At 36.6% G+C, this 16,574-nt stretch overlaps 1 protein-coding gene across 3 annotated transcripts in view; it reads left to right on the top strand.

Annotated features, from left to right (window-relative positions):
• The first annotated feature begins 1,942 nt into the window (after positions 1-1,942).
• LRRC39 (leucine rich repeat containing 39) overlaps positions 1,943-16,574 on the top strand; it is a 22,127-nt gene continuing 7,495 nt past the window's right edge. The window contains exons 1-5 of one of the 3 annotated variants that reach the window (XM_064488760.1): positions 1,943-2,396; positions 9,234-9,426; positions 14,130-14,235; positions 15,361-15,517; positions 16,087-16,223. In XM_064488760.1, the coding sequence (XP_064344830.1) occupies positions 9,314-9,426; positions 14,130-14,235; positions 15,361-15,517; positions 16,087-16,223 (513 nt within the window). In that variant the 5' untranslated portion in view covers positions 1,943-2,396; positions 9,234-9,313. Of the gene's footprint in view, positions 2,397-6,463; positions 6,625-9,233; positions 9,427-14,129; positions 14,236-15,360; positions 15,518-16,086; positions 16,224-16,574 lie in introns of those variants that run through there. The other 2 variants (XM_010975229.3, XM_010975221.3) reach the window with 2 other exon arrangements.

Raw genomic sequence — 16,574 nt, 5'->3', positions numbered from 1 at the left:
AATTGATGACATCTACAGAATTTTAAATGAAGATCGACATGATCAGTAAAAATTTCCCTCTCGTTTAAAATGTGAAAACTAGGAGAAAATGAAACTTGAAATGAGTATGTAATATGTTCCCCCGAAAGTCCAACATCATTGGCTCAAAATAAACCCAGATCCCTGCCATTACCACCTTCTCTTTTGTCTCATCCTTTTGAGAATTCAGCAAAGGATTTGCTTCCCATTGTGTGTTGGACCTTTAAGATGGGAGGCTCCCCTGGAAGGGACAAGGGGGTCAGGAGCACAGCCAAATGCCCCAGCCATTCTTCACAGTATCTGTCCCACATCTTTTCTGATGATTTGAAGCACCGATACAAACATCTCCCAGCCCTGTCATACTAAGCAGAGAACTTCACCTTCTATCTCCAGAGAAGACAAGGTGATTCAACCTGAGGGTCCTTAATGTCTCCTTTCGTGTCTTCCTCACACCCAGAACTAGGTAGGGTTCCCTTGGCACACTAATTAAGACTAATTTCCAGTTCTTCATGGAGAAGGTGTTGGAGACTCAGAACTCTCTAAATTTAAATTTTTTATTGTTAATAAATGTGGTGGCATAACGTTGTCCATAGAACCATTTCCTTTGCCTTCTGGGCACACGGTTAAATATTTTCCAGCTTAGTCTGCAGTTAAGTAGGGTCATGTGATTTATTTCTAGCCATTAGAATATGGGTGGAAGTGATGTAGGTCATTTCCAGATGTGGCCCATTCAACCTCCCAAGAACTCCAAACACTCTATTTCATCTCCATAGCAACCTTGAGGCCTGCATGTTGATGGCAGTCACACAAGGTGGGAGGCACCAGTATTTCCAAACGAGTAGGTGGAGCAAAGCCCCACTCCCTGAGATTAATCTCAAAATAGTACCCTAACTCTGAGCTGTCCAGTGCTATAGCCACTACCCAAAGGTGACTATTCAAATTTAAATTTTAATTATTGTGCCTATTGAACAATCGAAATGTGGCTAGTGTAATTCAGAAAATGAATTTTAACTTTATTTAATTGTAATAAATTTAAATGTAAATAGCCACATGTGGCTAGTGGCTACCATGTTGGACATTGCAGATATAAGAATATTTCCATCATCACAGAAAATTCTGTTGGATAGTGCTGCTCTAACTGATAAAATGTGGAGAGAACTGTTCTTATTTTTTAAATAATCACTAGCACAAAAAAACCCAAACCAAAACAAAACTTCCCTACCTCTCTCTGAGCTAAATTCCCTCTTCCTAAAAGAAGACTCACAACCCTCCTTTGTCACAAGCTTCCCTTCCTGCTCCTCCCTGCCTTTGCCTGACGAGTTCAGTTTGAATTGCATGGGTGGACTTGAACTCACAGCCTGGATTCCTTCCCCGCTGTTCGCCTGTCATCACAGTGTGCTTGGCAAAAGGCTTGGTCATATCTCTCTCCCAAATGTCTCCTAATAGTTCTTTCCAGAGCCACCTTTCTCCTGAGCTCTATGCAGCTCATCTTCAGCCTTTAGCGTCTCAAGTTCACCACATGTTTCAGTGATGTCTCATCAGACAGACCAAGTCAACTCTGAACTATTTATGCCAAACCTGAGATGGTTCTTGTTACCTTTGGCATCCCATCAAAATAACCACATTTTTATGGGACAGAAGGCAATATTATTTAGGCGAACACTGAACATGACTCGTTGATGTTCACAAGCTCAGAATTAAACAGAAATAAATTCATTATGAGGTGGTCCCAGTATTGAGCAGAAAGGCTTTAACCAGAAACTAATTTGTATGCTAATCAAGAACCCTGTGAGAGAACTCTAGTCCAGCTTGCTAAAACTGAGCAGAAGAATTTGGAGGCAGTCCAGAGGAGCCACAAAAACAAGCCTGACATGCATCACTGCAGTTCTGTTATGAAGAGGACATCTATATCAGGCTTTTACTGAGCACTATGAGGAATGTTGCAACGCAAAGCATGGGGAACAGCTGTTGTGGGTCTTAACAAGAGCCAGGACAGGGGAAATGAGAGCAGGTGGGAGATCGAGAATTTAGCTTAGATGCAGGGGGAATGGCAGGACAGCCGAAGAAGGGTTCGTTCTCATCTCAGGCTGAGGAGGGGGCAGTCTCGGGCAATAGGCGGCACAGTGCCCCTACCCACCCACATTCCTAGAGGAACCATCAGACTGTATTCAACCTGTGATAAACTATTAACTTGAAGTTTGCTGCAAGAATCCTCGAAATATGTGGTAGATAGCTCTAAAAATATGGTAAAAAGGAAAGTAAAGAAAAGAAAGTTTGTAAAGTCTGTACAAAAGTTGCAAGCGTGCAATCATCTGGAAAAACCTAGCGACTTAATTTCCTGGAGCAATGCGGCCAGAGTTCAAACTGCAGTAACCGAGGTAAGTCAGGGCAATGGTAGGTGTAATTAAATAATTGGAAACTGCTGGCATGAATATAAATCTGAACATGACTAACAGTTTGAAATATTAGATATTCAGATTTTACAGAGAACAGTCAGTCGCCAGGCTAAGCCATCACACTAACCACTCTGCAAACCAAGGGCTTTACAAATCACATCAGAACCTGGCCTTGGTCCCGTTGTGTTTTTGGCCCAAGATTAAAAGGGCCCCCCCCCCCCCCCCGTTGGTTCAAACGTTGCTTGGACAGACAGAGCAGGACAAACTGTCAGAGAGTTGGCGTAATTTTTTAAAATCACCACTGTCATTGACTGCACTTGTTTCTCACATATGTTCATGAGTCTTAAAAATATTGCTATCAAAGACGGGGAGGGTATAGTTCAGTGGTAGAGTGCATGCTTAGCATGCGCGAGGTCCTAGGTTCAATCCCCAGTACCTCCATTAAAATAAATAAGTAAACAAATAAATTTAGTTAACTCCCCCAAAACAAAAGACAATAATAAATAAATAAAAATTTAAAAATATATATATATTGCTATCTAAATGCAATGCATTCCAATTTCAATACAATGGTATTACTTCCGTAAGATGTTTCTTTTTGGTTTGTAATACTTTCTAAATACAATAAAAATTCTCACAACTTCCATCTTTATTAAATATTAGGGGTTCTGCATAGTATTTGTGGATATGTGAAGAAACAATTTTTGTTGTGGCCTTTTGAAATGTATACAGTGTATCCTCAAAAGTTGGGTCAATATCCTAGAAACAAGGTATCATGTAATTCATAAAAAATTATGTTGTGAAAGAGTTTAAAATGCAGTGTATTTCTGTAGAACTAAAAAGTAGTGCATAAAAATTAAAGCAGAAGAAGTGTCTTTTAAATTTGCTATGTGGCCAAAAATACCTCATGCACCATATAGGAAGGCAGTGCAAATTTTTGTGTCACTATTTGGTGGCTATGGGAGGGGTATTGCTTTTTCTTTTGAAGCAAGACTATAATGGCTTTTATTCTGTGTTCATCTGATTTTAGGTTTTAATTGCCCCAGGAAATTGCACAATATTAATTCCTACTGCTTAGGTCCTGTATTTCATGTGAGAACAATCTTTACATAATTGGAAAAACTGTAGCAACTACTTCACTCATAAGAGAAATGATGTTTTGTTCACTTGTGTTTTGTTTGCTAAATGATGTATTTGTTACTTAGACTCACAGCATGCTTTTTACAAATGAAGACTTTAAAATCATTTCCAATGACCTTTTAATTTTTAGCCTATTTCCAGTAGGCTATAGAATTAATGGTTTTCGTATAAAATTTTCTTGTGTCTCCACCACTGATTGATTTAGGGAAATGGAGTGTGTGTGTGTGTGTGTGTGTGTGTGTGTGTGTCTATCAAAAATGACAGCCAGCACAAAAGTCTCAAGGTCAGAATTACATTTTAAGTTCATCCCTAGTTAAATACATTTTTTGTTGTAAAACATATATTGAATAACAGAAAAAAGAAAAGGGAATAATTAGCATGTAAAATGAAATCTTTTTCTTAGCTATTTCAGTAACTTAAATATTTAAGTTATTATAAGATTGCAAATCTGTGGAGTGTGTGGCAGAACTCACGTGAGACTGGCTGAAATCTGAGAGCTTGAGCTCCAGGGGAAAGGCTCTTGGTGTCTAATGGTATTTCCTACCATCTCCTGAGGAAATACCCATTTTGTCTGACCAAGTGCTGCAAGTTAGTATGTAGCTATAATTTTGTAATATAAGTACCAAGATGTGGAGAAGAGGGACAGCCTAATATTTGGCAAGTATGTGGTTTATTATTTGGAACTTTCTCTTGAGGGCGCTCACATGTGTGCATGCACGCACACACACACACACACACACACACAAGCTTTTTTACTGGAACATTTCCACATTAAAGGATACCAGTGTTCCAGAAAGTTCTAAAGCTGAACAAATCAGTTTTAAAGTATTCTTGTTTAAATCTTTCAACTATTTGAAGTGCTTACAGAACCTTCAAATTGCAAGATCGAATTCTTCACATTGAAAAATTATTGATCTGATAAATGAGGGTAAGTCTCATATTTATGTTTCTTGGTTTTCTTGAGTTACATAGTGTTTCTGCTTCAAAGCCATGCAGTCTGACAAATAACTAATAGTGTATCCCAGTCTTCTACCACTGGATTAGGGACTGTGACTAAGATTCTGCCAATCCCATACTTTGATTTAGAAGCAAAGGATGTGAGGACACAGGCTGGGTGGCTGGGGTCCATTTTTGCTGTTGTGGGTACAGAAGAGACAACATACTATAATTCTACCCTGGTAAAGTGGGTTTCACAATGTGGGGGGGTTTCAAACTATGGAGAGGGTATGCAAAGATTTGGGGCAGCGGTGAATAACAGATATTCATTCTACAAGACTTATTTCTTCTTGATCTCTCTTATCCCCTATTGTCCTCAAATCACCGAAATTGTCTAATCTCCTTCATAAATAGTGCATCAATGTATTCACTTTTTTCCACTCTCCCTGCCATTTCTCTAGTGTAGGTCACTTTAACAACTTCTCAACTGGTCTCTTTATGCAGTTCCGAGTGTGGGAAATAAGAGGCTAGTTAAGGGAAGGAGAGAAAAGCCTTGAAATTTGTGGGTTTTCTATAAATATTGTCAAATTAAAATTTAACTGTAGACAGTGCCAGAGGCAGAAATACATCTAAATTGTTTCCAAGGGGACAACTTAGTGTTCTTTTTAACTGAAATAGAACTCCTCCCTGAACCTTGATGTTGATTTATGAGCATATTCAAGGCAGCCATGTGTGGGATGGTGCAAACTCTCTGGACAGGGAGGTTAGAGCTGAGATCCTGTGACCTTCTTACCGCTTTCTGTGATCTTAAGCAACCCCATAACTCTCTGATCTTATTCATTATAGAAGCATTAGAGAATTCCTATGGGATAATCTGGGACTTAAAACACCAAAACTGCCCAAGTGCCCAAGTAATGAAACAACTTGTGACCCACATACATGACAAAATGCTATGGAGCCATTAGAAAGAATGATGTAACTCTGAATATACTAACATGAAACTATTTCCAAGGTATTCTGAGTGGGGAAAAAACATGGCATGGAACAATGTATATAGTGTGCTGCCCTGTATATGTGTGTACATCCCAGCATGTGTGTGTGCTTTTAAAGACGTATTCATACTTGTAAATTCACAGCCCGTCTTTGGAAGGGCACAGGAGTACCTGGTGATAGTGACTGCCTTCAGGAAGAGAACTAAAAGGCTGGACGTGAGGGGAATTCAGTATCTTTTGAATTTTGCCCCATGTGCATATATTTCCAATTCAATAAATAGATACATATATATTTGTTAAAGAACCAGGAACTAGCTCCTATCTATGAAGTCTGAGGAGCTAAAGGTTGAGAGATAATTAAATTTGAAGCGTGGATGCAGTGGAAGCTTGGGGCTCCTCTGTTACCCACATCTATCCACACCTTCATTTTTTTTTTTCTGACACAGTTGCACATTTAATTTAAATATTTAAGTATCTGAGGGGGAGGGTAAACTCAAGTGGTAGAGTGAGTGCTTAGCATGCACAAAGTCCTGGGTTCAATTCCCAGTACCTCCATTTTAAAAAAAATTTAAAAATAGTAAATAAATAAACCTAATTACCTCCCCTCACACACACACACACACACACGCAATATATATATATATAAACCTAATTTCCTCCAAAAAAAACTTAAAAATTATTTAAATATCTCTGGCTTACTAGGTAGGGTTTTTGTTATACACATCTGCTTATTTCCAAACTTCTTGGCTTGGAACAGATTCATTAGATTCTAGTAAACACTCAAAATGTGCAAATCATGAAAAGTGAGGACTTTTCAATAGCAATTACTTTTCAGGAGCTTTGAAATAGTTATGCTGGATGGTTTTATAATGCCTACAGCCCAGCGTTTTGCAGTGCACAGAATGCACTCACATACATTATCAGTTGATCCTTCGCACAGAAGCTCCATGTGATTTTTGCTATTCTCAGCTTTGTCCATGAACTAAAATTAGAACTGGGCTGACATGTCATTTCACTTGGTTACGGTCTGACTGAGGATTTTAATCATTCGGGGTCACACTGAAAACAATTCTCTTGGCAATCTACTCCTAGCTGATAATCGCTAACTCTGGGCATGTCAGCTTCTGCATCCACCGACCATGGTAAGTGTTTTTCAAAAACATTTTTTTCCCATTCTTCACATATAAATAGACTGCTGTTGGTGCCTTTACTGTGTCTGTATTTGCTGGAATGTTCAAATAAATTTAGAATTGAATTTAGAAGTCTTTTGGGGGTTCATAGACATTATGTAGTTGTCTTCCTCTGGAAGACTGATTTCTCTAGAAGTCAAGAAGCGTTTTGTCTGAGGTTGTATTTCTTTTGCTTCCTTTTGACTCTGCGAAGCTGACTCCCCAGTCATGTCATAGCCATGCTTACTTCACTGCCATGCTGTGTGCTTTTCTCTTACAGAAACCATCCAGGTAGAGAACACAGTCCTACGCTGGAGGCAGAAATACATGTATCACTACTGACTTGTTTTCCTCAAAGGGATATTGGTCACTATTATTGAAAAACGCATGGCTGACCAAAGTTTAATGGCAAATGGGGAAATGAATTAGAAACTGAATAGCTATATACATGTCTAGTAAAATACACATTTACATTAGATCCTTGGGATTAAAAAAAATTCTATTATTTGATAATACTTTAAACCTGCTTACACCTGGGACAATAAATTGTAGTTGGACTGTGATATACCCAGGGGGTTATATTACCAGCATAAGCACATGCCAAGGTTTCTCGATGGCAAAACGATCTTGCAACTCTGTTCCTGCGTGCATTGCTTAAAAATAAGGACCCCCTCCTAATAATTTTCTGTATTGGCAATTATATATTCATCCTGAAATGTTAAACATTTTTCCTTTGTAATACACTCTTCTCCCTCTCTCGGTCTCTTTCTTTCTGTCACACACACATCACACACTTTTAGTTTAAAGAAATCAGTAATTTAGAGGAGATTAATAATGAAAAGCAACATTCTCTACCTCATTTCTATCACCCTAGAAGTAACCATTTTAACTATCTCAGAATTTAGTTTTCAATTGTTATCTCCATAATAATTTTTTTCTTCTCAAAAGCAGTTATGCTGTTTCTTATCAGCTCTATTATCCATGGAGTTTCATTACAAAAGATGATGCTCAGTGGTAAAGTGCATGTTTAGCCTCCACTAGGTTTTGGCTTCAATCCCCAGTACCTCCATTTAAAAAAATTAATCTAAAAAATAAATCATTTTTAAAAAACCTTAATTACCTCCTCCCCCTCAAAAAAGATGATGCTTAAGTTTGCCTACACACCCATAGAGTTAATCCCTATTTTTAACCTCTCTTTTGATTGCCTTTTTGACTTAAAACAAATACTTAAATCTCTATTTCTTATTTTTTTTAATTGAAGCATCATTGGTTTACAATGTTATGTTAATTTCTGGTGTACAGCATAATGATTCAGTTAAACATTTGTATATATGTTCTTTTTCATTATAGGTTATTAACAGATATTGTATATAATTTAGACTTCCCTGATTACTAAATACTCCAGTAAAATTTCCCATGATATGGATGTACTATAATTCACTTGTAGAAAGTTACATTCTTTCCAATCTTCTGCTGTTATGGAGAACACTCTAGTGAAAAACTTTGTAATATGTCATTTTACAATTGAAAATATTTGCAATATAAATTCCTACAAGTGTAAATGTGGCTTTGTGAGTTTAATAGATATTACCAAAATTCTCTCCATAGAGAATCTAACTACATTCTGTCACCTTTAGTGCATGAGTGCCTGTTTCCCTATGCTGTTGCAAATTTCACTTTTTCCTTTCCAAACTTTATACCTTTCTACTTAATTTTCTTGCATTATGGTTTTCCAGTATAATGTTGAATAGAATTTGTAATTATGGACATCTTTGACTTCTTGAATTTTGAAGAAGGAAGTTTAATTAATTGTAAATTAAATTCTTTTATTATTGCTAATCTAATTCGGTAAAAAAAAAATCAATACCATTATTTGTAAAGCGAAGAACGTTCCATCAGACAGATCTACCATAATTTACATAACCATTACCCTATTATTATTTTCCTTTTATTTCAGAGCTTCAGGCCACAATCCTCAGTGTTAGATCTGTCTGCTTGCAATTTATTTTACATAAGAACAAACAATCCCAGTATATTACCACTTGACTGAATCCCAGCTTCTGCAGACAGCATCTAGATTAAGTAGACATCCCAAGATGCCTGCTGATCTTATGTATCTGTTTTATATATATTTTTAATTTTTATTTTTTTTAACATTTTTTATTGAGTTATAGTCATTTTACAATGTTGTGTCAAATTCTCATGTATCTGTTTATTAAACATTTTCCTATAATTGGACATGAAAACTAGTCCCAATTTTTCGTCATTGTGAATTAATAGTAACAAAGGAAGTAGACTTGGCGTCAATTGCCACCTTTATCATTTATTAGGGATGAGACCTTAAATTGCCCACCTTTTTTAGGGCTTGGTTTTCTCATCTGTATTTTAGAGACGACAAAGGTACTCATGCCTTGGTATTTTTAATATGAGAATTGTTAAGTGAAACGTGGCATGTAAAGTGCATAAAATAGTTTTGGGAATATGGAAAGTGTTCAATAAATATAAGCTGTTATGACCATTAGGGGACTCAATAAATATGCGGAAACACATTGGTTTGGTTTTTTTTTCTCTGTTACAATCAGGTCCTTTCTGAGATGGCATCTGCGATTCAGCTATTCAAAATTTAATGAAGTTAGTGATTCTGTGACGATGTGGAGAAATCATGTCAGAAAATGTGTTTTGTGCTGGCGCTGTCAATGCTGCAAAGGAAGTTTGGGAAGAAAGAATAAAGAAACACAATGAAGACCTGAAGCGAGAGAGGGAATTTCAACAAAAGTATGTGATACCGTGTTTATGATTTTGAATTAGTAAAAATTCCTGACATCATCATTATTGAAAAGAGCATTTATTAAATGCCTTATTATTGAAGTTGATAGGATTATAATTTACTGAAAACCCAAATGTAGCTAAAGGAAACACCTATGTGGCTATGTGATACGAAAAATAATGAATGTCTGTATGTGAAAATAGTAGTTATCCTAGGCCCTCTCAGGAGTCTGTTCAACATTCATCAAGGTCTGATTAGTACCATTCAGTTTGCTTTTCAGAGGGAGCTTGTTCTGCATTACATTGCCTGCGATCTAAGGCAGCATCCGGCAGTAGAAGGTGCTGGAGAGCCCCAGCTGTTTAAACAGCCGGGAGTTCCAGCCAGGTCCCCTGTGGATCACCTGATTCCTCTATCTGGGCTGCACTTAAATCATTTGGCTCCTATTTCCTCTGCCTTATTGACAGTTACCAACTTTCCTAATTGGATATCTCCAAAGTATTCTACTAATCCTGCACGAATAGCTCCCTCCTCGTAACTTCCATAGAGCTCCCTACAATTACCATACATTAGGCCTCTTCCTAAACATTACATGGTCTTGTGTCTTGCAATATATTCAAATATAAGCCATTATGTTGTATACCTAAACGAATATAATGTTATCTGTCAATTACATCTCAATTTAAAAAATGGTCTCATGTCCGTTAGCAAATAACGCAAAATTCAACAAAAAATGGCTTAAGCAATAGGGAAGTCCTGAGGTCAGGCAATTCCAAAGCTTCAATAGCTTTAAAAACTGACTCAGCTTCTCTTTATCACCTTCCACAGCTGATCTCAGTGTGTCATTTTGGTCCTAGGGGTAGCTTCGCTCAGTGTCGCAGGATGACTGGTACACTTTCAGGCATCACAGACAGGCATCATTGTGTTATCAGAAGAGTGAGAACTATTTATTTCTGTTTCTTCTTTAAGTATGAGAAAATCTTCCTGAGGGCCCCCAGCAAATCTCTCCTTCACATCTCAATGGCCAGAATTGGGTCATTTGTACACTCCTAATGCAGTTACCTTCTAGGGGAATGAGATTATAATGAGGTCTAGACAAATTAAGATTTTTTCCTGGGTTACTGGAAAATAACTGGCTTTCTCCCAGCAAAGAAGAGGGGGAAACATTTATTGATAAGTAACTATTTGTGTCTCCTAACTGTAAAAACAAAAGATCTGGATGAGGAAGTGTCATTTTTCCCGGCCAGTGCCAATGAAGATGATAGTGATGCTGACAATGATAAGGATAGCAGACATTTATTATGTGTTTACTGGACCCTCTGCTAAGTGCTTTATTTGCAGCATCTCATTTAATCCTCTCAACATGCTGAATCGTGGTGTCATGATGAGGATTAGATTGCATTATGAGAGAATGAAAACCATAATAATGGTACCTTAAGCAAGACAAGCTAACTTTTCTGCGTAAGTGATCCAGGGCTGGTGCAGCACTCCACTGAGTCAGACACTCAGGCTTTTATCTTGTTGCTCAACTGTACATGGCTTCCATTCCTAAAGTCACCTCAGGGCTCCAAATACACAGACCAACTGCAGCCATTGAATTTGATTCCAGCCAGCAGGAAGTTGCACACACTACTACTTCTGCTAACATGCCATTGGCCAAAGCTACACATGACCCATACATAGCTGTAAGGGAGGATGGCTAAATGAAGCCTTGTGCTCAGTTACACTCAGAGGATCTATTACTGGGGAAGAAGAGGAGTAACACATACTGGGGAACAATAAGCAGCCTCTGCCACACATAGGTGACATTATTTTCTCCACTTTAAAGATGGAAAACCTGAGGGACAGGTCCAGGTAACCTGTCAAAAATCACATGCTGATAAATGTGGACCTGGTATTCACTGGTATTCACACCTAAGTAATCTGACCCAGTAAGTGTTACATTCACATCAGGTCTGACATTTCCCTGGATTGGCCGTTTATATGTAAAGCCACTCTTATGAAACCTATTATGTTTATATTATACAATTATGACAAACCTGACTCGAGTGTTCTTAATAAATACTCTCCATTTTCAAAAACAGTGGTCAGAAATCATGAGTCGGTTCTAAACCCCTGAATTTCAGCTATTGAATGTGTCTAGTTAAGAATCATTTCATTTCAGCAGCTTCACGATTTCGCTGTACAAAACAGGCAAGGGGCAAAAAAGGGTAAGGATGTAATCTAATGCTTCTTCTCTCAGCTAAAAGTGACTAAAGAGTTAGCTCAGAAAGTCTCAAGTTTAAACAGAAATTGTCCTCATTGTGTTTTGATGCCAAGCTGCCTTGAGGAAGTCAAGCACTTGGATAAAAGAGAAAGGCTTTAGACTATAAAAAGGTTTCAGAGGAGGTAGAAAACTTCTGTTCCAAACTTGGAAGTATATCAAGCTTAAAATAAGCAGTGTAGGACTCACAGAGCACCAGAGCTAGAAGAGACCGGCGACATTACATGATCCAAACCCGTTGTTTTATAGGTAGGAACCATGGAGATGCGGTATCTCACCCATGGTCGCCAAATTAAGTGATACATTCTGAACTTAGATCATAGTAACTCAGAGCAAGAAAGAATTTATGAATCATTATAGAGATGGAAATAAACTTGTCTAATAATAGCATCACTGTAAACTCACTGAGGACAGAGCATTTTGTATACACAGTGTCCAGCATAATACTTGGCATATAATGGGTGCTTGGTGAATTCTGTAACTGAAGTTAAAGCTTAGGGAATAAGACATGTATTTGCTTTTATCATTAAATCTTGCTCTGAAATCCATGTATCTCAGTGAGTAACAAGTAATTAATAATCTTTATGTCTACTGTTTGAATACTGTTCTATTTTTATTTTTTTAAATATTATTTCTGGGTATGGAGGGGTAATTAGGTTTATTTATTTATTTATTTTTAGAGGAGGTACTGGGGATTCAACCCAGCACCTCGTGGATGCCAAGCATGCGCTCTACCACTTGAGCGATACACCTCTCCCCATGAAGAGCTCTATTTTTAATAAAAAGTGATGTAATTGAACAGATGGTATTATACATTTTGTCTCAGTTAACCACATCTATTGGAAGCCTACCTGCAGTCTAGAGGGCTACATATAGCCGTTGCCACAGTGCACTTGTTAGCAGATGAGTTAACTTTCAGACAAGTAGTGGATGAAAACACGCAGATCTATAGAAATATTTTGCAAACACCAACATATATACACAGCAAATGTTACACTTTTAGAGATACTTGGTTTTCTGTTCATTAAAATAAAATCCTTGTTGAAGATCAGTTAATATGAGAAGTTGCTAAGAATATATATTAACTCTCAGATGTCAAGAGATTTTTGAAAAAATAAATATTCAAATTAATTAAACCTATGTTCTTTGAGGACTGCTTGTATTTCTTTATTATGCATCATTCTAATTCTAATAGGCTAAAAGCGCAAACATTTCAATTCTAAGTTTATTCTTTATTTTTCATACATGAAAACTTTCTAGTCTAGAAATAGAAAACCTCTGCAACCTTTTGCTAGTCATTTTTATAGCTTGATATTATTCTTATGTATGTTTGCAATGAACCAAAAATCAATAGGATGTGCTCCAGAATGACAAAGTTTTTGTACATTTTTATATCTAAGAAACAAAATCTGGATAAAATGGAATATAGTAATATATAATTTAACTCTGAAGTTGAACTACATAATTTGCAAGTCATTAAAAATTTTTTATTAAATATCTATGGATTCGATATTTAATAAATGCAAGTGAAAACAATGAAGTACCACTTCATACCTACTAGGACAGCTGTGATCAAAAAGATGGACAGGATGTGGATCAGAACCCTCATAAACTGCTGGTGGGAAGGTAAATGATGAAAGCGATTTGGACACAATTTGGCAGTTCTTAAAAAAGTTAAACATAGAGTTATGAAAAGACTCAGCAATTGTACTCCTAGGACCTCAAGAGAAACAAAGCCATATGTCTACACAAAAATTTGTACACGAATGTTCATAGCAGCACTATTCAACAGTAATTAAAAAATGGAATTAACCCGAACGTCCATCAGTTGATTAGTGGATAAACAAAATCTGGTATATCCATGCAGTAGAACATTACTCTTCTATAAAAAGGAATAAAGCACTGACACATGTGGTAGCATGCATAAACTCTGGGAAAAACTATGTTGTGTGAAAGAAGCCAGACATAAAAGACCACATATTATATAATCCTCTTCATCTGAAATGTTCAGAATAGGCAAATCCATACAGATAGAAAGTAGATTAGTGGTTGCCAGGGGCTGGGGGAGGGAGGAATGGGGAGTGATTGCTAATGGCTATGGGGTTTCTTTTTTGAGTGATGAAAATGTTTTGGATCAGATAGTGATGATGGTTGCATAGCTCTGTAAATGTACAAAAAAAAATTGTATGCTTAAAAGGATTAATTTTACAGTATGTGAATCATACCTCAATAAAACTTGTAAAAACTTATGAAGAGTTATACTTTTCAAAAACTTAAAAATAGGGCATTTATGATACCAAGCACATTTGTAATTCTTGCAAAATAAATTCTTGTCTGATTTTCACATACTATCAATCGAATGGTTATTGTTGATGGGTCTCTTTTTCATATAAAACTGAATGTTACCTATGTCTTTTACCTGTGAACTAAAATGATTTCCTGGTCTCCAAGGCTAGTGCGGATCTGGGAAGAACGAGTAAGCTTAACCAAGCTAAGAGAAAAGGTCTCCAAGGAAGATGGAAGACTTGTTTTGAAGATAGAAAAAGAGGAATGGAAGGTAAGCTTTATAGAAGTAATATTTGATTTTCTACATTTCGCATTTTGTGGGAGAGTTGAGAGAATGATTCTGAGGCTGTGTGCTTAAGACTGGAATAGTTACAGGAATTCTAATTTTAATAACACACCAAATGAATCTGGGCAACATAAGCAACTGAAAACATAACTTCAAACATTGTTTTTTGCAAAAATTCGACCAATTTGCTTCAATTCTGCCTAAACTTAAGTCATTCGTAAAACTTCTACTAATCCTTCTGATAAGTATTTTCCATAAAAAGATGATCATCTGCTTAACAAAAATCATATAGATTTTCCAAAGCAAATGCTCAGTTAAAACTTCAGTTAAAATTGAAATGTATTATTAATTTTTTCCCATGTCCATGACCTTACTCATATTCTCTCTGTCTCTGTCTCTCTCTCTTTCTCTCTCTCTCTCTTTCTCTCTCTCTCTCTCACACACACACACACACACACAGACACACAGAGTTGCTCAGTTACATTAGGCCTACTCTAATTTTGACATGGGCATCTTCTATCCCTTGGGTCAGTGTCTGTTTTCATACATACAGGTATATTTAGCTTGGGGGTTAAATCCTTTATTTTATCTTTTGGCTATTTTAGGCTGAAAAAGAAAAGGCATAGAGTTCAGAATAGTTGAAATTCTTAAAATTCTTAAATAAAAAGAAAATCCTCTTTTAAAACCTTTTACAAATTATTTCAAAACATAAAGGGAAGTTTGGATGGTTGATTAAAATGGTCTTTCCATTTATGATTTCAATTAACCACCATATTCTCATTTGCAATAACATATGTACTCTAGCAAAGACTAATATAAAAGAATCTTTAGAACACAGCTCTGTGTGTGTGCACTCTTGAGCAAAATACATTATTTTTGTTTAAGCTATTATGATTTGGGTTTGAAGGTTTAGCACCCCCCAAAATAGTAAAGGTCTTAAAACACAGAAGTAGTCAAAAGCATTTGCAAGTATAACCCATTAAAGAAAAATATTCCTAAGTTCTTTTACAAATCAAATGATATCTCTACAATCATATTTCAGTGTGACATGATACTAAAATAATTTTAAGGTAATATAGTAAGTCTGTCATTTCTTTTACTTGAGTTTAGACCCTCCCTTCTTCTCTACTGAAACTGAGTCAGCTACAGGAATGGCAACTTCATAGAACTGGTTTGCTGAAAATTCCCGAATTCATCGGAAGATTCCAGAATCTTACTGTGTTAGATTTATCTCGAAACACAATTTCAGAGATACCTCGAGGAATTGGTAAGGAAGGCAGGTTTTATTCCTGCTTTTTACTGAGAATTTTTTTTGGATACATGGAATGAAGATCTCATCTTTACAAAGCCCTAAATCTTGAGAAAATTTTAAACATTTAATCTAAACGGAAACTTCCAGGAGATCCAACCTTCTGGATTTACTGAGGTGATTCAAGATGAGATTTCAATGCAAGAGAAGTCTCTTTAGAAATAACATTGTGTAGATCCTGGAAACAATATTGCCAGTTCAGTTATTCCTCCTGGAAGGGAACAGGATGAAGACAAGAAAGAGAATGAGAAAAAATTTCTTAAATGAGAAAAAAATAAATCCCCAAATGGGAAATTGGTCAGGATATAGTATAGATAAAACAGAATGAAAAGAAATATGTTTGCCTATAGCACTGATAAATCGCCTGCTCCTTATCTGGAGAAGGGGCAGGACACATACTAGGAAAAGGGAGGAGCCTAAGAAGTGTGAATTTGCCAATATGAAGCTGGCGAGTAAGTTAAAATACTCAATAACTAGAAACACTATTTTATATCCATCTGCTCTCTATTGTGTATTATTATTTGTAGGACTGCTCACCAGACTTCAGGAACTGATTCTTAGTTACAACAGGATCAAGACTGTCCCCAAGGAGCTAAGTAACTGTGCCAGCTTGGAGAAACTAGAACTTGCTGTTAACAGAGATATATGTGAGCTTCCACAAGAGGTTAGAATGATATAAATGTCTATGTTACTTTCCATCTACTACTGGTTTACCTCTCCTCTGTGTGGTCATTAAAAACAACACTCATGAAGAAATGCTATAAATTTTATTTCAGAAAATAATATTTTTAGTGAAAACATTTCATGCTATTAAAAAGCATGTTTTTAGTTAGAGAAAGATCTATTTAGCATAAAATTTATTTCTATTATTGTTTTGACTAGACTGTGATCTCCTTGAAGGCCAGAGTGAGAGTCTTACTTAGTTCTCTTCCCAGAACCGAAGGCACAGCCTAGGTTGTGATTGTTCCCTGATGCTTACTGAATGAGTACATGATTAACATAAAGCTCAGACAAT

The sequence above is a fragment of the Camelus dromedarius genome, chromosome 9 (assembly GCF_036321535.1).
Source record: "Camelus dromedarius isolate mCamDro1 chromosome 9, mCamDro1.pat, whole genome shotgun sequence".
NCBI lineage: Eukaryota > Metazoa > Chordata > Mammalia > Artiodactyla > Camelidae > Camelus > Camelus dromedarius.
The sequence above is the reverse complement of the archived record's forward strand: the minus strand, read 5'-3'. Positions and strand labels throughout refer to the sequence as shown.